The 22,083-nt window shown below is 42.5% G+C and overlaps 2 protein-coding genes across 3 annotated transcripts; both read left to right on the top strand.

The window, feature by feature from the left end:
* Window positions 1-11,371: 11,371 nt before the first annotated feature.
* LOC139533953 (small nuclear ribonucleoprotein F) lies at window positions 11,372-13,218 on the top strand. Its single transcript, XM_071332500.1, has 4 exons — window positions 11,372-11,521; window positions 11,819-11,944; window positions 12,372-12,436; window positions 12,933-13,218. The coding sequence occupies exons 1-4, from the start codon at window positions 11,519-11,521 to the stop codon at window positions 12,997-12,999; spliced, it is 261 nt and encodes an 86-aa protein (XP_071188601.1). The 5' UTR covers window positions 11,372-11,518; the 3' UTR covers window positions 13,000-13,218.
* Window positions 13,219-13,391: 173 nt separating this feature from the next.
* amdhd1 (amidohydrolase domain containing 1) lies at window positions 13,392-18,304 on the top strand. Of its 2 annotated transcripts, none has more exons than XM_071332498.1 (8): window positions 13,392-13,634; window positions 13,884-13,990; window positions 14,635-14,726; window positions 15,006-15,283; window positions 16,639-16,864; window positions 17,003-17,221; window positions 17,388-17,548; window positions 17,888-18,304. In XM_071332498.1, exons 1-8 carry the CDS (start codon window positions 13,504-13,506, stop codon window positions 17,991-17,993), a joined length of 1,320 nt encoding a protein of 439 aa, XP_071188599.1. In that variant the 5' UTR covers window positions 13,392-13,503; the 3' UTR covers window positions 17,994-18,304. The 2 variants fall into 2 exon arrangements, with proteins under 2 accessions (XP_071188599.1, XP_071188600.1); XM_071332499.1 differs by having other exon boundaries at window positions 14,662-14,726.
* Window positions 18,305-22,083: the final 3,779 nt, after the last annotated feature.

A 22,083-nucleotide genomic window follows, 5' to 3' on the forward strand; every position in this document is an offset into this window, starting at 1 on the left:
CGAAGTAAACTTGGAGTCACGGATGACATGTTTATGTGGTCATCCCACTAGGACTCGGGAAAGCATACATTTTATTAGGTTACAGATTCAATAAATGATGATGAACTTCATAGGGTGGTGAAAGTGCAAGGTGATGAGGTTACTTGATGAATCCATGCTTGGCTGCCGTTTGACAAATTAAAACACCGAGGTAAAGACAGTTTCAGATTGAATATTCGCCTGTAGTTTTCCTTACGTCCACCAACAGCAGTTAGGGACCGTCAACATCGTGACAAATCACATTTTTCAAATTTCAATAGTTCTTTAACCATTACTCCAAACGTTCAAATCTGGTTGTAGCTAACCCGATGGCATAGACGCACATTGCACACCCGTTAGTTTGTCCATTTTTATCTCACATGAATTTGTCAAAATGTAGAATTTCAATAGCTCCTTGGTCATGTGACCTGGTGACTTCAAACAAGGTTCAGAATGTCCACTCAGTGGCCTACACATTGCACACCCCTTAGTTTGTCCATTTTCATCTCACAAGATTTTAAAATAATTTTTCAAAATGTAGAATTTCAATAGCTCCTTGGTCATGTGACCTAATGTCCGCTGACTACCCTTCTATATTGCACACTCTTGCTTGTGTACTGTAAAATCACGCGGTGTAAAGTATATTTTTCATAGTTTCAAATTTGCAATAGCTCCTTGGTCATGTCAATTACACACCTAAGAAGCATGCAGTGGATATACACCCATATTACATAACCTCTAGTCATGTATCTTCTATATTGTTGTACATTATTATTATTATTTTGACAATTAAGGGGTTCAGTCCAGTGTTGTGTTTACCCTTTTCTTTAATATTTATCTACAGTAATTGGTAGTTCTAAGTACTTATTTTCCCAGTTTTTTTCCCCCACAGTATTTAACAGTAGAACACAATAGAAGAGAGACAGATAATATCTCCTTTCGTTGTTAATATCAACCATAAAGGAAAAGGGCAAAGTACGAGAGTCATGCTATTAATTGTCCAAAGCAGGGATGGAGAGTGAGCTAGTGAGGTAGGCTGCAGTGGGTTTGCTGGTCAATACATGTACTGAACATGTAACCACTGTCACGCCCTGACCGTAGAGAGCTTTTTATGTCTCTATTTTGGTTTGGTCAGGGTGTGATTTGGGTGGGCATTCTATGTTCATTTTCTATGTTTTGCATTTCTTTGTGTTTGGCCAGGTGTGGTTCTCAATCAGAGGCAGCTGTCTATCGTTGTCTCTGATTGAGAACCATACTTAGGTAGCTTTCCCCCACCGATGCTTTGTGGGTAGTTATTTTCTGTTTAGCTGTTTTGTTTGCCTGACAGAACTGTTCGCTTTCGTTCTCCTGTTGGTTGTTTTTGTTCGATAGTTTTTTTGGATTAAATCATGAACACTTTAAACGGTGCACCTTGGTCTCCTCTTCCTTCAGCCCACGAGAAGCGTGACAACCACAGTAATGGTGGCCAGTAAATCAATGAATAAAAATATAATATTGACAAATTAAACAAATTGTAGACCTTTAATCTTTTCCAACATGTCAACAGACACTTAACTTCAATTAAGTATGAAACATTTCACCGTGTTAACTTTCTCTTCATCCCTGGTTGATGTACATTTCAGAGCCTCTTCATTGTGGATGGGGTATAGCATACATTTTCAACAACAAAGACTGCACTTCCAGTTTGTGTTCTTTACTCTGTTGAACTCTTTGTCTTCATTCCTAGGCACAGCACATGGAACCTCAGTTGGCATGCAAAACATTCAATCAAAACAAAACAAAGTGTAACACGTTATAAATAATATCAAATATCAATGCGGTATGACGAATTAGCAATCCATTGTGTTATATCATAAATTGTCTTACATGCCGTCACTGTTGTCAAAAGATTATAAACATATTAAATAAAGTTACTAACCCAGTCAGTCTTTGGGCCACATCCAGGTTCTTTATCAGTGGCACACATGAAGCAGTTGTTGGCTTTGTTGATCTCTGAAATCATAGGCATGAACTGAACATATGGCTTTCCCACACAACTACATAAAAATAAAGAATTTACTTTGAATTAAATGTCATTACCAGACATTTTTAGTATATCCTCAGCCATTTCTTTTCGCAGTTGCTCCATGTGTTTTTGTGAAGGTTCCATATCAATTTGGGAGTGGATGTTGGTGAAGTTCTGTGCAACTTCCTTAGCCATCTACACCAAAAAATTAAATAGAGTTTTTGACCTAATTGTCACATAACAGCTAACCATTCATTATTGAAAATATAACTATCAAACCTGCATTACAAAGACCCCACAGCTGAAGGTGTCCTTCTGCATGGTGTGAGTTATTTCCCCTCCTTTACCCTTTATGTCCACCCAGTCATCTTTTCCATGGCAGGATCTTCTCATTTTGAAGTATTCTCTTTTTTATGTAAAAATAATGGAATTATAATTAGTTATAGGCAAATGAATACACAAGCCAAATGTGTATGCTGTTTTCCTTATCACTATAATCTAGTAGTAATTTATTAGTAGAGGTAATTTCCTTTATGCCCCATTCTACACACAGCCTAAATTATAGGCACTGAACCATTTACAGGACAATAAAAGTAACTTAAAGGACCCAACCCTACAGAGTGAATAAATGTACAGTCGTGGCCAAAAGTTGAGAATGACACAAATATACATTTTCACAAAGTCTGCTGCCTCAGTTTGTATGATGGCAATTTGCATATACTCCAGAATGTTATGAAGAGTGATCAGATGAATTGCAATTAATTGCAAAGTCCCTCTTTGCCATGCAAATGAATCCCCCAAAAAACATTTCCACTGCATTTCAGCCCTGCCACAAAAGGACCAGCTGACATCATGTCAGTGATTCTCTCGTTAACACAGGTGTGAGTGTTGACGAGGACAAGGCTGGAGATCACACTGTCATGCTGATTGAGTTCGAATAACAGACTGGAAGCTTCAAAAGGAGGGTGGTGCTTGGAATCATTGTTCTTCCTCTGTCAATCATGGTTACCTGCAAGGAAACACATGCCATCATCATTGCTTTGTACAAAAAGGGCTTCACAGGCAAGGATATTGCTGCCAGTAAGATTGCACCTAAATCAACCATTTATTGGATCATTAAGAACTTCAAGGAGAGCGGTTCAATTGTTGTGAAGAAGACTTCAGGGCGCCCAAGAAAGTCCAGCAAGCGCCAGGACCGTCTCCTAAAGTTGATTCAGCTGCGGGATCGGGGCACCACCAGTACAGAGCTTGCTCAGGAATGGCAGCAGGCAGGTGTGAGTGCATCTGCACGCACAGTGAGGCAAAGACTTTTGGAGGATGGCCTGGTGTCAAGAAGGGCAGCAAAGAAGCCACTTCTCTCCAGGAAAAACATCAGGGACAGACTGATATTCTGCAAAGGGTACAGGGATTGGACTGCTGAGGACCGGGGTACTGTCATTTTCTCTGACGAATCCCCTTTCCGATTGTTTGGGTCATCTGGAAAAAAAGCTTGTCCGGAGAAGACAAGGTGAGTGCTACCATCCGTCCTGTGTCATGCCAACAGTAAAGTATCCTGAGACCATTCATGTGTGGGGTTGCTTCTCAGCCAAGGGAGTGGGCTCACTCACAATTTTGCCTAAGAACACAGCCATGAATAAAGAATGGTACCAACACATCCTCCAAGAGCAACTTCTCCCAACCATCCAGGAACAGTTTGGTGACAAACAATGCCTTTTCCAGCATGATGGAGCACCTTGCCATAAGGCAAAACTCAGTGGCTCGGGGAACAAAACATCGATATTTTGGGTCCATGGCCAGAAAACTCCCCAGACCTTAATCCCATTGAGACTTTGTGGTCAATCCTCAAGAGGCGGGTGGACTAACAAAACCCCACAAATTCTGACAAACTCCTAGCATTGATTATGCAAGAATGGGCTGCCATCAGTCAGGATGTGGCCCAGAAGTTAATTGACAGCATGCCAGGGCGGATTGCAGAGGTCTTGAAAAAGAAGGGTCAACACTGCAAATATTGACTCTTTGCATCAACTTCATGTAATTGTCAATAAAAGCCTTTGACACTTACGAAATGCTTGTAATTATATACTTCAGTATTCCATAGTAACATCTGACAAAAATATCTAAAGACACTGAAGCAGCAAACTTTGTGGAAATTAATATTTGTGTCATTCTCAAAACTTTTGGCCACGACTGTAGAGCGTTTGTAGACTTTAAGAAAATAATATTAAGTGACAGTTTCATCAGTACGTGCTTAAAGTCATATCACAAAGATCACAGATGACAGTGCCCACCAAATCTATGACAATAGAGAACAAATTGTAAGCACCAAAGTGTGTTTGTCAAAATAATATCTGAAAATGTCAGTTGTTGAAAATAATACTTCTATTTGCAATAGCAATTTATGATATATGCAGTTGAGGAATATTCCATGTACCATCACTACATGTAGGACGGACATTCCCACATACAGTATTTAAAAAAAAAAAATATTTCACCTTTATTCAACCAGGTAAGCCAGTTGAGAACAAGTTCTCATTTACAACTGCGACCTGGCCAAGATAAAGCAAAGCAGTGTGACACAAACAACAACACAGAGTTACACATGGAATAAACAAATGTACAGTCAATAACACAATACAAAAGTCTATATACAGTGTGTGCAAATTAAGTAAGATCAGGGAGGTAAGGCAATAAATAGGCCGTAATGGCGACATAATTACAATTTCGCAAATAAACACTGGAGTGAGATGTGCAGAAGATGAATGTGCAAGAAGAGATACTGTGGTGCAAAGGGGGAAAAACATATATAAATAAAATAAATAACAATATGGGGATGAGGTAGTTGGATGTGTTATTTACAGATGGGTTACATACAGGTGCAATGATCTGTAAGCTGCTCTGACAGCTGATGCTAAAGATAGTGAGGGAGACATGAGTCTCCAGCTTCAGTGATTTTTGCAATTTGTTCCAGTCATTGGCAGCAGAGAACTGGAAGGAAAGGCGGCAAAAGGAGGAATTGGCTTTGGGGGTGACCAGTGAAATATACCCCTGCTGGAGCGTGTGCTATGGGTGGGTGCTGCTGCTCGGTAATTAAAACAATCTCCCTCTTTTGGCCATAATAATCTTATGTGTAGACTGTACCCACAACTGTATCTGCGAGCTGGTGGCTAGAGCACACATGCCAATACCAGGGTGGGCACATTCGCTATATAACAAATGTTTTGTGAAATCGGTAGAGTTGAAAATACAACGGAAACCCATTTAACTTGTATTTTTTTTATCTGTACATGGGAATTTAACCGCAACAGTTATTTTTATGTGTACTATGTCATCACACACAGACTTTTAGCACAAGTCAATTTGATGAAAAAACATAAAATGCGCATTTTTTACTTATGCAGAGAAAATCTGTCACCAATTGGATGGAAACCTAGCTAGTGATCCACTTTAGTTTAAAGTAACTGCCCAGTGTTTCCAGATTTCTATTAAATATGACCTATAATAACTGACAATATGAGTGAAATAGTTTTCCTTCCAAGATGTTTTATTAATTATGTTAAAACAGCGGCTTTTCTGTGTTGGAATGGTGTGGGCATACCCCAACAACAGAATGGTGTGTGTGTGCTCTGTACATTATAAATATTCACGCAAGTAAACAATTGACTGGCCAACTCATCCTCCTCTAGAATGCTGATAGGCCAGCTCATCCTCCTCAGGGAGATGAAGTCATGTTATATGAGGAAATAGCAAGCATTTTTTAAACATCTGTTTGAGATACAAATTTGAGGTTGGGTTTTTTTTCTCCCATTTATGTTTTGGCCACAAATACGAGTTAAAGCGAGAGAGATTTTCACTGGGCACTTACTTTAAAATTGTGGAGTTTGGGGGCCTCCCGAGTGGCGCAATGGTCTAAGGCACTGCATCGCAGTGCTAGAGGCATCACTACAGACCTGGGTTTGATCCCAGGCTGTATCACAACCAGACGTGATTGGGAGTCCCATAGGGCAGCGCCCAATTGGCCCAGCGTCGTCTGGGTTAGGGGAGGGTTTGGACGGGCGAGCTTAACTTGGCTCATCGCACTCTAGCGACTCCTTGTGGCGGGCCGGGCTCCTGCAGGCTGACACAGGTCGTCAGTTGAACTGTGTTTCTTTCGAGACATTGGTGCGGCTGGCTTCCAGGTTAAGCGGGCGGGTGTTACGAAGCAAGGTTTGACGGGTCATGTTTCGGAGGACGCATGACTCGAACTTTGCCTCCCAAGCCTGTTGGGGAGTTGCAGCGATGAGACAAGAAATTGGGGAGAAGGGGGTAAAATACAACAACAAACAAAGTTTGGGGTCACTTAGAAATGTCCTTGTTTTTCAAACCTAGAAGGCCAGCATCCCAGAGTCGCCTCTTCATTGTTGACGTTGAGACTGGTGTTTTGCGGGCACTATTTAATGAAGCTGCCAGTTGAGGACATGTGAGGCGTCTGTTTCTCAAACTAGACACTCTAATGTACTTGTCCTCTTGCTCAGTTGTGCACCAGGGCCTCCCACTCCTCTTTCTATTCTGGTTAGAGACAGTTTGCGCTGAACTGTGAACGGAGTAGTACACAGCGTTGTAAGAGATCTTCAGTTTCTTGGCAATTTCTCGCATGGAATAGCCTTCATTTCTCAGAACAAGAATAGACTGACGAGTTTCAGAAGAAAGTTCTTTGCTTCTGGCCATTTTGAGCCTGTAATCGAACCCACAAAAGCTGATACTCAACTAGTCTAAAGAAGGCCAGTTTTATTGCTTCTTTAATCAGAACAACAGTTTTCAGCTGTGCTAACATAATTGCAAAAGGGTTTTCTAATGACCAATTAGCCTTTTAAAATGATCAACTTGGATTAGCTTAACACAACGTGCCATTGGAACACAGGAGTGATGGTTGCTGATAATGGGCCTCTGTACAGCTATGTAGATATTCCATAAAAAAATATTCTGTTTCTAGCTACAATAGTCATTTACAACATTAACAATGTCTACAATGTATTTATGAACAATTTGATGTTATTTTAATGAGGGAAAAAAATAGCTTTTCTTTCAAAAACAAGGACATTTGTAAGTGACCTCAAACTTTTGAACGATAGTGTATATATATGGGGAGGTTGGTCACTTGGCTAAATACACTTCTGCATGGGCTATGTTGACAATATGCTACTGATGGCCTATCCCGACAAAATCCCAGCTAATTGGAGTGGAATGCAAGCCAATTGAGAATTATTAACTGATCTGTTTTATGCAGTACCAATTAATTAATGAACTACCCTGCTCTATGCAGAGATGATTATACCAGGGGTTGGCCTTTTAATTCCTAGATTAATTTTTAATAGCCTACCAAAGTCCTGCTTCCGTTTCCAAAGGACTCTTAAAGGGATACTTTGAAATTTTGGCAAAGAGTTCCCCAGAGTCAGACGAACTCGTGGATACCATTTTTAGGTCTCTGTGTCCATTATGAAGGCAGTAAGAGGTAGTTTCGCGAGCCAATGCTAACTAGCGTTAGCGCAATGACTGGAAGTCTATAGGTATCTGCTAGCATGCAGATGCCCATATACTTCCAGTAATTGCGCTAATGCTAGTTAGCAAGCTCCACTAGCGCTTGTTATCAACTTCCTTCAAACTGCACGCAGAGACATAAAAATGGTATCCACGAGTTCATCTGACTCAGGGGAAGTCGATAAAGGGTATTGCCAAAATCCCAAAATATCACTTTAATAATGACAGCAATAAATCTTATTGTAGGCCTAATATTACAGGCAAAATCTCAATAATATTATAACTTCTCATCTTGTCATTAGACCTATATAAAAGTGTAGCTGGTGACAGTGCTGCTTAGGATATGGGGTTTGATTATAGCATATTCTCTCTCTACAATAGGCTACACGCTTCCAAATATTGTGAAATTTGAGCTAAATCAGTAACAAACAGTGTCTGTGTACATGTTGCCCTCGTGTGGTCAGTGCTGGTGATGAGCATTATACAGTAGGACAGTGAAGTCATGGAGCACAGGAATGATGTGGGGCTCTGACCCTCAATGCCCCCCCCCCCCTCCTTTAGCTCAGTGATCTCCTGCTCTAATTCTTTGATAGGCCCTCAACCTGCCTCCTCTCTGCTGCTTTCTGCTTCACCTCAATGAGCCCAGCATGGCTACTCTCCATGGAGCACACCAGAGCAGACCTGCATACTGTCTAATATCTTTCATTCTCTGTTTTGCTGAGAGCTCTAGTTCTCCTGGATTATATCCTGCACTTCTGTTTCCATCTTCCCCATGAGTCTTCATCCCTGCATATCTATTACACAATAGACAATGGGACATGTCAGTGTTATCCTAGGTCATGCATGCAGCAGCTCATGATTAGTGATAGTTTAAGTATCCTTTAACAGTAAAAGAGTTTTCCCATGATACATTCCTAGGTGTATGTCTGTTCATACAACCAGACACACACAAACACACACACGCTCACACAATGCCCTTTTATGCCCTTTATCGCCTCGTAACACTCACTTCTGTCATCATGAAGTACTTTGAGAGACTAGTGAAGGATCATATCACCTCCACCCTACCTGATACCCTAGACCCACTCCAATTTGCTTACTGCCCCAATAGGTCCACAGACGAAGCAATCGCCATCACACTGCACACTGCTCTATCCCATCTGGACAAGAGGAATACCTATGTAAGAATGATGTTCATTGACTACAGCTCAGCATTTAACACCATAGTACCCTCCAAACTCGTCATTAGGCTCGAGACCCTGGGTCTCGACCCCGCCTTGTGCAACTGGGTCCTTGACTTTCTGACGCCCCCAGGTGATGAGGGTAGGAAACAACCTCTCCACCCCACTGATCCTCAACACTGGGGCCCCACAAGGGTGCGTTCTCAGCCCTCTCCTGTACTCCTTGTTCACCCATGACTGCGTGGCCATGCACGCCTCCAACTCAATCATCAAGTTTGCAGACGACACTACAGTGGTAGGCTTGATTACCAACAACGACGAGACGGCCTACAGGGAGGAGGTGAGGGCCCTCGGAGTGTGGTGTCAGGAAAACAACCTCACACTCAACGTCAACAAAACAAAGCAGATGATCGTGGACTTCAGGAAACAGAAGAGGGAGCACCCCACTATCCACATCGATGGTCAGTAGTGGAGAAGGTGGAAAGTTTTAAGTTCCTCGGCGTACACATCACGGAACAAACTGAAATGGTCCACCCACACAGACAGCGTGGTGAAGAAGGCACAACAGCGCATCTTCAACCTCAGGAGGCTGAAGAAATTTGGCTTGTCACCTAAAACACTCACAAACTTTTACAGATGCACAATCGAGAGCATCCTGTCAGGCTGTATCACCGCCTGGTATGGCAACTACTCTGCCCACAACCGCAAGGCTCTCCAGTGGGTAGTGCGGTCTGCACAACGCATCACCGGGGGCAAACTACCTGCCTTCCAGGACACCTACAGCACCCGATGTCACAGGAAGGCCAAAAAGATCATCAAGGACAACAACCACCCGAGCCACTGCCTGTTCACCCCGCTATCATCCAAAAAGCGAGGTCAGTACAGGTGCATCAAAGCTAGGACCGAGAGACTGAAAAACATCTATCTCAAGGCCACCAGACTGTTAAACAGCCATCACTAACATAGAGTGGCTGCTGCCAATATACAGACTCAAATCTCTGGCCACTTTAATAAATGGATTTAATAAGGTATCACTAGTCACTTTAAATAACGCCACTTTAATAATGTCTACATATCCTACATTACTCATCTCATATGTATATATTGTATTCTATACCATCTACTGCATCTAGCCTATGCCGCACGGCCATCGCTCATCCATATATTTATATGTACATATTCTTATTCATCCCTTTACATTTGTGTGTATAAGGTAGTCGTTGTTGTAACGGTTGTCATTGGTGGAAGGAGAAGAGGACCAAAGTGCAGCGTGGTACGTATTGTATTCATAATAATTTAATAAAGAATGAATACTGAACAAAAACAACAAACCGACAAACGAACAGTTCTGTAAGGTGCAAACAAAAACACTAAACAGAAAATAACTACCCACAACCCATAGTGGGAAAACAGGCTACCTAAGTATGATTCTCAATCAGAGACAATGATCGACACCTGCCTCTGATTGAGAACCATACTAGGCCAAACACATAGAAATATAACGACTAGAACAAAACATAGAAAAACAACATAGAATGCCCACCCCAACTCACCAAACTAACTCACCAAACTAAAATAAAGACATAAAAAAGGAACTAAGGTCAGAACGCGACAGTTGTGAATTTGTTAGATTACTTGTTAAATATTACTGCACTGTTGGAACTAGAAGCACAAGCATTTTGCTACACTCACATTAACATCTGCTAACCATGTGTATGTGACCAATAAAATTTGATTTGACACACACACTCACTCACACACACACTAACACTAACACACACACACACACACACACACACACACACACACACACACACACACACACACACACACACACACACACACACACACACACACACACACACCTGAACATGCTCACACAAACACATTAACATTGATGTAAGGACATCACTATTTCAGTAATGTAAAGACGGTTTAGTGTAATTTCAAAGGAATTTCCACTTAAACCATCCCTTGCTGTTGGAAGTATTATTCATGATCTCAAGTTCAAACTTGCCAAACGGTTTAGTAACAGTAAAGAGAGCTGCCAGACAGACCCAGATATGACAGTTTACCTCTATGCCATAAGTTCTTCATGCAATTCCAGACAAAACATATTCATTTATTGAAAATAAATAAATATTTTATTTGAAATTAAATGCAGATTTCAAATGTTTTTAATTCAATTACAATGACCTTGGACACCAGTGGTTTCCATTGATGGGCCACTACTCCTGGGACATGGCTGAAGACTGGGTTTTGGCTTGAAAACATTGAATTTGTTTATTTGCTGCGTTACATAGAAATTAGTAAAGCTTTATCTAGGTAGATTACATCCATTGATAGTAAATAAGTCACATCACAGCTCAAAGATTTTTGAGAAGTGGACCGAGGTGCAGTACTCAACACGATAACCACTATAACCGCCAGAGGGCGCCATTGTTCCATACACATGGGCAGTCTTTTGAATAAAATGCAACCATTTGAAGATGGATATGGATAAATATAATAGTTTACTGTCCTTTATTTATCTATAACATTTTCCGTTAAAATATCTGCCGCAATGAGCAATGAACATGGAAATGTAAATCATGTCTCTTAATTTTTGCCCCTCAGTACACTAGGTGGCGGTACATAAATATTACGAGCTCTTCTTCTCAATTGATTAACCTTTGTTTTAGGTCAAAGTTGAAATGCTCCAACTTCCTGGTTTCGGCGGCAATGCGTGCTAGTCTGGACGTGTTTGTGTCGAAAAGATAGTAAAGTACTAAGATATAATAGCACCACATTTCGCACAGCAATGGTGAGTGTTGATATGGTTGGTTATAATAAAATTGCCAGAATATTTTGAAAAGAAAAACGGATTAGCAGTTGAGTTGGGTGCCTTTTTCCAGCAAGCTAACGTTATCCCATTCATTCATTGCAGTGAATGAGCAGCAAATAAAGTAATGTTGCAGATTGAAATCTAATATGCGTTTCATTGCATGATGATACACGTCTGTTCTTCCCTACACATGGGTCTGAACGTTCTATTTTGTTCCATTAAATTATTAACCATAACAATTAATCCCACATTCTTCCTGTTGCTGTGTGTCTGTAGAGTTTACCTCTGAACCCCAAGCCCTTCCTGAACGGCCTGACAGGCAAGCCGGTGATGGTGAAGCTGAAGTGGGGGATGGAGTACAAGGGCTACCTAGTGTCTGTGGACAGCTACATGAACATGCAGGTGAGTAGCACACCTGGACACGGGTGCTTTTAGCAACGCGGGGGTATTTACATACGCTAACGTTGCTTTCAATTGTATTGGATTGCACAAAAACAGTCCGTGGGAAGCCAGAAGTTAAAAACAATTTCAGTTTACAGTGCTGGTGGGCAGAACGATTGGTCATTATTACGGAATTTGAGACAATTATATATTGTCTCAAAGGATTGTATTATTAAACAGACTTTCCAAACGTGGGTCTGTTGTAGACCCACTTTCTCTCCGCTTATCTCATGTCAAAATAAAAGTCCCCCACAAGTTATTCATTTTTTGTCCATGTATGCTGCATGTGCAAGACTTGTATTTTGCACTAACCTGAACAGTGTGTGTGTGGCTGGTGCAGATTAATGCTAATGTAAATTTGTCATGTTTTTGTCATTGGTTTCGACAGTTGGCGAACACAGAAGAGTATGTGGATGGAGCGTTGGCTGGTCACCTTGGAGAAGTACTTGTTAGGTAAATAAGAGCCCTCTTCTGGATTCTCTACAATGTTGCCTTCTGCCTCTTGTCCTTCACTCCTGAGGTGATCAAGATTGGCTATGACTGCGTTCATGAAATACCTACCTCTCTTAGAGCAGTAACCTGGGGTGTATTCATTAGAGTAGACTGTTTCAACGGAAAGGGTTTTGCAACAAAAACAAGTTTCATATTGAACAAGTTCAGGTAAGTCCCTCAAAGTCCCACTTCGTCTTGTTTGATTTGTAGTAAATAATACCCAGTTCAAGAAAGCGATGAGGGAGGGAAGGAAGTATTTGTTGAAATCAGATATTTTCTGCAATAGAATGCAACTCTATATTCTGATTCATTGGTTGAACTGCAAGTCAACCCTTTAATGAATACCAGTAGACATGTATTACCTCTTCTGTATCCAGCATACTTCTGATGCAGATGTTTGATAGTGGCTGTTCAGTGTAATTCTCTTCGATCTAAAGTGCGTATTCTCTACCCACAGGTGCAATAATGTTTTATATATTAGAGGAGTGGAGGAAGAAGAGGAGGACGGAGAAATGAAAGAATGATGGCGAGGATAAGACTTACAACTGACGATCTGGATGAGTGTTGTTTAAATCTTAGTTTTTTCATTTTCACTATGTGGAAAATTGACTCTTGGGAAGCAAGTTAGTTTTATATGTGTGAAACTTTCAAGAAAACATTTTTTTTTTTTTTACTGTTTATGATCAATATGTATTATCACTGTAGAAAAAAATTAAATGATGTTTATTGTACCCATTCCTAAACCTGCTGACTGGTGGTATTATTACAGGTTTGTGAGGGAGGTGATTGATGTGGCGTCTCAACCTTATTAACAAACACTACACATTGAACAGAGCTTGTCAATCAATGTACAGTATTCCTAATTTACAAAGTCCCGCCCAGGATTTGGCTCTTGCACTTTGAACACCTGTTGAGCACATATTTACTTTTCTCCAAACCACTAGAAAGTGACAGCGAGGCGACATAGAAATAGAGGTGACTTAAAAAAGTAATTCAACATTTTTAAGTTTAATTTCGACTATTTCAAAATGTCCAACAAACTTTTGGTAAAGAACGCGAAACAGGTGGTTTTAATTTGCAACAACGGTGAGAAGTTCCTGACGAAGGATGGGATGCAAAAGCTGTGTGTGATTGAGAACAGTAGTTTGGTTATCGGGAGGTAAGTCGAAACATTGTATCATTAATGTCCGATATAGGGCTGCAGATTGCAACATTGTTTAATGTTCAGTGGTTTGGCTACTAGTTATTGTTTGTTACAATTTGGTTAGAACGAGTTGACAGCAGCTGTCAAACGTCGCAGACTACAGATTGCCCTAACGTGCTCTGAAAGTAACATTTAATGTGGGCTAAACCAGATGTTATTCCACCGCAAACTATCGATTAAAAGAGCTGTGTATTGTTCGTGCAGCGACGGTCTGATAAAGGATATTGGACCAGCGAGCACCATTGATTTCCAATATGCAGGGGTCTTGTTTGATAAAGTCATCGATGCAACTGGCATGTGTGTCATTCCAGGCAAGTATCAGTGCAATACACCACTCTGGACAATAGGGGACGGTAGATCTAGGTGTGCACACAGGTGTAAACATGGTTTGCGCTATCTGGGATCCTTAATCCTAACCATAACCCTTTCCTAATCCTAAATTTAACCCATACCATTTTAAATGGCAACTTCAATGGGGTAGGTATGTCCCAAGGATACTGGATAGCAAGGGCCATGTAAACATTCAACCTTGGCCACGTTTATTTGCCAAACGTTGTCGAACGGTGCAGATAGAATTGCCATGAATAGGGCCAAAGTTATACGTATTCTACAAGTCAGAGCACAGGAGGTTGGTGGCACATTAATTGGGGAGGACTGGCTCGTGGTAATGGCTGGAGCGGAATCAGTGGAATGGTATCAAATACATCATGCACATGGTTTCCAGGTGTGTGATGTCATTCCATTTGCTCTGTTCTGGCCATTATTATGAGCCATTCCACCCTTCTGCAGCCTCCTGTGTGTCAGAGAGCCATGTTTGGTCTACGTAGCATATTTTTATTTGAATGTTCCAAAACGTTAGGTCCTGCCGAATGCACCCCTGTTCTATTGATACAAATATTTGAATCATTGGTTTAGTGTTCTATCATGTAGAGAATTAGGTTTTACCGAAATGCAGTTGTGCTCTTTGATTATTGCGTTTCAGGATTGGTTGATGCACACACCCACCCTGTATGGGCTGGAGACAGGGTTCATGAATTTGCCATGAAGGTAAATATGACTTCCATGGGTCCTGTCCCCTCTGCCTCAACAGCTTGTAATATGACTCACCTTTCAGAGTAAAAGTAAAGATTTATATGGCGTTTACACAAGCAGCCCAATTCTGATCTTTTTTCCACAAATTGGTATTTTTACCAATCGCATCAGATCATTTCACACAAGATCTTTTTCAGCGCTGATCTGATTTTTCAAAAGACCAATTTGTGAAATAATATAAGAATTGGGCTGCCTGTCAAAACGCAGCCTAGGTAATGTTGTGTGTGCCTACAGTTGGCTGGTGCCACTTACATGGATGTGCACCGTGCCGGAGGAGGGATCCACTTCACAGTGGAGCACACCCGGGCTGCTCTTGCCTCCACCCTGCTGGCCTCTCTGACAGGCAGGCTGGGTCGGATGCAGCGGGCAGGCACCACCCTGGTGGAGTGTAAGAGTGGCTACGGCCTGGAGCTGCAGACAGAGCTGAAGATGCTGGAGGTCATCGAGACGGCCAGACGTACCCTGCCAATCAATATATCGTCTACCTACTGTGGAGCACACGCCGTCCCTAAGTACTGAACACACACTCTACACCAGTGGTACTAGGACCACAGGGGGTACTTGGCCTATCCACAGGGGGTAGTTGGCCTATCCACAGGGGGTAGTTGGCCTATCCACAGAGGGTAGTTGGCCTATCCACAGGGGGTAGTTGGCCTATCCACAGAGGGTAGTTGGCCTATCCACAGAGGGTAGTTGGCCTATCCACAGGGGGTACATGGCCTATCCACAGGGGGTACTTGGCCTATCCACAGGGGGTACTTGGCCTATCCACAGGGGGTACTTGGCCTATCCACAGGGGGTACTTGGCCTATCCACAGAGGGTAGTTGGCCTATCCACAGGGGGTAGTTGGCCTATCCACAGAGGGTAGTTGGCCTATCCACAGGGGGTAGTTGGCCTATCCACAGAGGGTAGTTGGCCTATCCACAGAGGGTAGTTGGCCTATCCACAGGGGGTACTTGGCCTATCCACAGGGGGTACTTGGCCTATCCACAGGGGGTACTTGGCCTATCCACAGGGGGTAGTTGGCCTATCCACAGGGGGTACTTGGCCTATCCACAGGGGGTACTTGGCCTATCCACAGAGGGTAGTTGGCCTATCCACAGGGGGTACTTGGCTTATCCACAGGGGGTAGTTGGTCTATCCACAGTGGATAGTTGGCCTATCCACAGGGGGTAGTTGGTCTATCCACAGGGGGTACTTGGCCTATCCACAGGGGGTAGTTGGTCTATCCACAGGGGGTACTTGGCCTATCCACAGGGGGTAGTTGGTCTATCCACAGGGGGTAGTTGGTCTATCCACAGGGGGTAGTTGGTCTATCCACAGTGGATAGTTGGTCTATCCACAGTGGATAGTTGGCCTATCCACAGGGGGTAGTTAGTCTATCCACAGGGGGTAGTTGGTCTATCCACAGTGGATAGTTGGCCTATCCACAGGGGGTAGTTGGTCTATCCACAGTGGATAGTTGGCCTATCCACAGGGGGTACTTGGCCTATCCACAGGGGGTAGTTGGTCTATCCACAGGGGGTAGTTGGTCTATCCACAGGGGGTAGTTGGTCTATCCACAGGGGGTAGTTGAGAAGACTCATGACACTATAGACAAGCTGGTAAAATGCACATGAGGTGGTACTTCAGAGGTACTCTGGGCAGAGCAAAATTCAGTTGGTGGTACAGTAACCGAAAAAGTTTGGTAACCACTGCACTACACCATGTTGAACACTCCCCATCCTGAACAAACACTTCACTTCCACCCCGTCATGACCTGTTGAGGTCATGTATTACATTCACCCACACCCATACAGCTAACCCTACTGACTTTCGTCCTCACTAGGTGTTATTAAATACCCACCCCTTCTGATTCTTTCCCAGGGGTAAGACTGTTGCCGAGGCGACAACAGACATCCTTAAGGTCCAGTTGCCGCAGCTGCGTGAGCGTATGTCAGCGGGGGCCCTGAGGGTGGACAACATAGATGTGTTCTGTGAGCAGGGTGTGTTTGACCTGTCCTCCACGCGCTCCATCCTGCAGGCTGGCCTGGACATGGGCCTCAACATCAACTTCCACGGAGACGAGCTGCACCCCATGAACTCTGCACAGGTACGCATCATCAACCTGCGCCTCTCTACTGTCACTGGTGTAACAACAGCTGGTTTACTACCTGTACGTATTATTTAATCTCACTTAACCATACCTGTATTGTGTGTGTGTGTGTGTGTTTTTCTCTGGTGGTGCTAGCTGGGGGCAGAGCTTGGTGCCTTGGCTATCAGTCACCTGGAGGAGGTGACAGATGATGGCATCGCTGCCATGGCGACAGCTAAGACCGCCGCCATCCTGCTCCCAACCACCGCTTACATCCTACGGTTGCCCCAGCCACGGGCCCGAGACATGCTGGAGGCTGGGGTCATTGTTGCCCTGGGCAGTGACTTCAACCCTAATGCCTACTGTTGCTCTATGGTGGGTACCAGAGGACGGGAGGTGGAGGAGGAAAGTTAGGGGGGAAAGAGGGAGGGGGCTGTGGGGGTAAGTTCAATGAGTTAGTGGGAGAAGAAGGTAAAAAGCCTATTCCTCTATATAGCAATCCCTCTGTCATCATCTCTTTATCCCTTTCTGTCTATCCCAGCCGGTGGTGATGCACCTGGCGTGTGTCAACATGAGGATGTCCATGCCCGAAGCTCTGGCCGCCGCCACCATCAATGCAGCCTACGCCCTGGGCCGCTCTCACACGCACGGCTCCCTGGAGGTCAACAAACACGGCGACCTGCTGGTCCTCAACGCACCACGGTAAAGTTGCTGTCAATAAATACTACTATATTGTAAGAGCTGGCTTCATGTAATGGTCAGACACCACAGTGTATGTTCCAGTTGACCGTTAATTCAGTTATCTAGCTGCTGAAAGGTTATCTTGTAATTGTGGTGAGGACTGTGTATGGCGTTGTCTAAAATGCAGTAGCTGTGTGAATGGAACCGGTTGGTTTGTGTGAGTGAGACTACCTAAGGTTGTGTTAATGGTGTGAGGGAGACTGCCAAAGGTTGTGTTGATTGTGTGTGTGTGGCTGACACATTAGTGTAGATGTGTGTGTGTGTGTGGACTGACAGTGTTGTGTTGGTGTTGTCCGGCAGGTGGGAGCATCTCATCTACCAGTTAGGAGGACACCAGGAACTGATCCGCTACGTTGTCATCAGGGGCAACGTTGTCTACAACAACGACAAAACCATGGACTTCTAACTCCAAAATTGGTTTTGAATAATTGTTCTTCCCCCAGACATAGTCTCACACGGCCCTTAGCCCCGTGGCCAGGGCTGTGTTTCCCTATAAATGGACACAGCTCACAGTCAAGGTTTTGTAAATAGACAGTTAATATTAACCAGATATTCAATGTCAGTGGGGTATGTGGTAACATTTGAGTATGGGCTTTGAACCATTGTTTCTCCAATCTCCAAGTTACTGTAGAGTTGGGTAGGGTTCATATCCAGTAAGTGTTTGTTAAAAATAACGTGATTTAAATGTCTTTCTTACCATAAACAAAAGTCTCCATTCTTGCTCTGTCATTTTTTTTGCCCTGTTTTAGGTTGGAGACCTTCTGACCTTTGGTTCCTCTCCTTCTTGCTCTGTTAATCTTTTGCCCTTCAGCTCTACACCCCTCCCCTTCCTGTCTCTCTCTCTAAGGTTGTAGGAGAGATAGTTAAGCTAACACAGGCGAGGTGAGTGAATCATTAGTGAGGAAGCTCAGCCTGTAGCACATGGTACTATCTGCCAGCTCAACTGATCAGGCATACCAGTAGTGTTGCAAGGGGACTGTGCTCACTATGATCCAGTAGCGTGTCTGAGGGTCAGAGAAAGCAGAGAGACTGCTTTTGTAACCTTTGTAGGTTTTGAGGACTGGGAGCTGGATGGGAATCATCGTAGTGTGTTTAACCATTGGCGTGTGGTAGACAAGGGAGTCCGCCAAGTTGAACATTGAGATAAACTCTTGTCTAACTTTTTTTAATTTTTTTTTTTTAACATGTTTGTGTTAAATATATGAAGAGATGTGAAGGAATTGGTGGCTCAGTGGTAAGGATCTTGCCCTCCAACCATAGGATCCTGGGTTCCAGCCCTGTGTGTGACACTGGAGCATGGTTGCACGAGTGCTAAAGAGGTGCTGCCACTCAAAGATGGTATGGGAAAGAAATCTCCAGAAAAAAATGGACACTTAGTATTTAAATGGAGAGTTGCCTATAGTTAAAAACTAAGTGTCCACTTTTTTCTGAAGTTGCAGGCCCCCCCAGGAGTTAACCACCCCCGCTTATTGCTCCAACCATCTTTGTGTGGCAGCCACTCCCCTTGACTCAGAGTCCCAATAGGCAACCATGAGCCAGAGCCAGCAACTGGGTTCAAACCTACAACCCTGTACTTATGGGGCAAGAGCCTTACACCAGAGCCACAGACTCCTTCACACTCCCCTCTGTAGGTTTGACATGGAGAATTGTTGAAATGTACATAAAAGCACAAGAGATGAGGTTTGAACCCATAACCTCTAGGTTATTTAAGTACCGAGCCACTGACTGCTTCACATTTCTCCCTCTACTCTTTGTGTAACGGATAATCAATGAGGCTATGTGTTCTATGGAAAAGAATGAACGACGTGGAAGGCGTGTTTCACGACACGCTAGCGGAGTGGAACTGACCTTCCACGGAGTTGCATTATTTTCCATAGAACACATAGCCTCATTGATACGCATAGAGCCACGAGTTGATTATCCCTTTTACTATACCAGGGCTATAATTTAAAATAATTTGCTGCTACGACATCCACTGAAGTCTAAATCTTTGATATTGAGTTGCAGAACTTGACTCAAGTGTAACAGGTAAGGATTGAACTCACAACCACAGTGGTGCAATGTGGGTGGGGGGGATTTAACCCGAGCCAGACTCCTTCACACTTTTCTTGCATGTTTGACATTAAGAGTTGCAGAAATCCACACAAATGTAAGAGTTGAGGTTAAAACCCAAACTCAAGGTTATGAAACGGGTTCTCTCTTCAACATACAACCTCAGAATCATGAGGCAATATTCTGCAGAATGAGGTGGCATTGGTGTGTTTCTCCTGGGGCACTCCTGTAACAGTACTAGATGATAGTTCACACCTGTAACAGTACTAGATGATGATGATGATAGTTCACACCTATAACAGTACTAGATGATGATAGTTCACACCTGTAACAGTACTAGATGATAGTTCACACCTGTAACAGTACTAGATGATGATAGTTCACACCTGTAACAGTACTAGATGATGATGATAGTTCACACATGTAACAGTACTAGATGATGATGATAATTCACACATGTAACAGTACTAGATGATGATGATAGTTCACACCTGTAACAGTACTAGATGAGAGTTCACTCCTGTAACAGTACTAGATGATAGTTCACACCTGTAACAGTACTAGATGATGATAGTTCACACCTGTAACAGTACTAGATGATGATGATAGTTCACACATGTAACAGTACTAGATGATGATAGTTCACTCCTGTAACAGTACTAGATGATAGTTCACACATGTAACAGTACTAGATGATAATAGTTCACTCCTGTAACAGTACTAGATGATGATAGTTCACACCTGTAACAGTACTAGAGGATAGTTCACTCCTGTAACAGTACTAGATGACGATGATGATGATTATAGTTCACACCTGTAACAGTACTAGATGATGATAGTTCACACCTGTAACAGTACTAGAGGATAGTGCACTCCTGTAACAGTCCTAGATGACGACGATTATAGTTCTCACCTGTAACAGTACTAGATGATGATAGTTCACTCCTGTAACAGTACTAGATGATGATAGTTCACTCCTGTAACAGTACTAGATGATGATAGTTCACACGTGTAACAGTACTAGATGATCATAGTTCACTCCTGTAACAGTACTAGATGATGATGATAGTTCACATATGTAACAGTACTAGATGATAATAGTTCACTCCTGTAACAGTACTAGATGATGATAGTTCACACCTGTAACAGTACTAGATGATGATGATAGTTCACACATGTAACAGTACTAGATGATGATGATAGTTCACACCTGTAACAGTACTAGATGATGATGATAGTTCACATATGTAACAGTACTAGATGATGATGATAGTTCACACCTGTAACAGTACTAGATGATGATGATAGTTCACACATGTAACAGTACTAGATGATGATGATAGTTCACACATGTAACAGTACTAGATGATGATGATAGTTCACACCTGTAACAGTACTAGATGATGATCATAGTTCACTCCTGTAACAGTACTAGATGATGATGATAGTTCACATATGTAACAGTACTAAATGATAATAGTTCACTCCTGTAACAGTACTAGATGATGATAGTTCACTCCTGTAACAGTACTAGATGATGATAGTTCACACGTGTAACAGTACTAGATGATCATAGTTCACTCCTGTAACAGTACTAGATGATGATGATAGTTCACATATGTAACAGTACTAGATGATAATAGTTCACTCCTGTAACAGTACTAGATGATGATGATAGTTCACATATGTAACAGTACTAGATGATGATAGTTCACTCCTGTAACAGTACTAGATGATGATGATAGTTCACACATGTAACAGTACTAGATGATGATGATAGTTCACACCTGTAACAGTACTAGATGATGATGATAGTTCACATATGTAACAGTACTAGATGATGATGATAGTTCACACCTGTAACAGTACTAGATGATGATGATAGTTCACACATGTAACAGTACTAGATGATGATGATAGTTCACACCTGTAACAGTACTAGATGATGATCATAGTTCACTCCTGTAACAGTACTAGATGATGATGATAGTTCACATATGTAACAGTACTAGATGATAATAGTTCACTCCTGTAACAGTACTAGATGATGATAGTTCACTCCTGTAACAGTACTAGATGATGATAGTTCACACGTGTAACAGTACTAGATGATCATAGTTCACTCCTGTAACAGTACTAGATGATGATGATAGTTCACATATGTAACAGTACTAGATGATCATAGTTCACTCCTGTAACAGTACTAGATGATGATGATAGTTCACATATGTAACAGTACTAGATGATAATAGTTCACTCCTGTAACAGTACTAGATGATGATAGTTCACACCTGTAACAGTACTAGATGATAGTTCACTCCTGTAACAGTACTAGATGATAGTTCACTCCTGTAACAGTACTAGATGATGATAGTTCACTCCTGTAACAGTACTAGATGATAGTTCACTCCTGTAACAGTACTAGATGATGATAGTTCACTCCT

The sequence above is a fragment of the Salvelinus alpinus genome, chromosome 11, assembly GCF_045679555.1.
Source record: "Salvelinus alpinus chromosome 11, SLU_Salpinus.1, whole genome shotgun sequence".
Classification (NCBI taxonomy): Eukaryota; Metazoa; Chordata; class Actinopteri; order Salmoniformes; family Salmonidae; genus Salvelinus; species Salvelinus alpinus.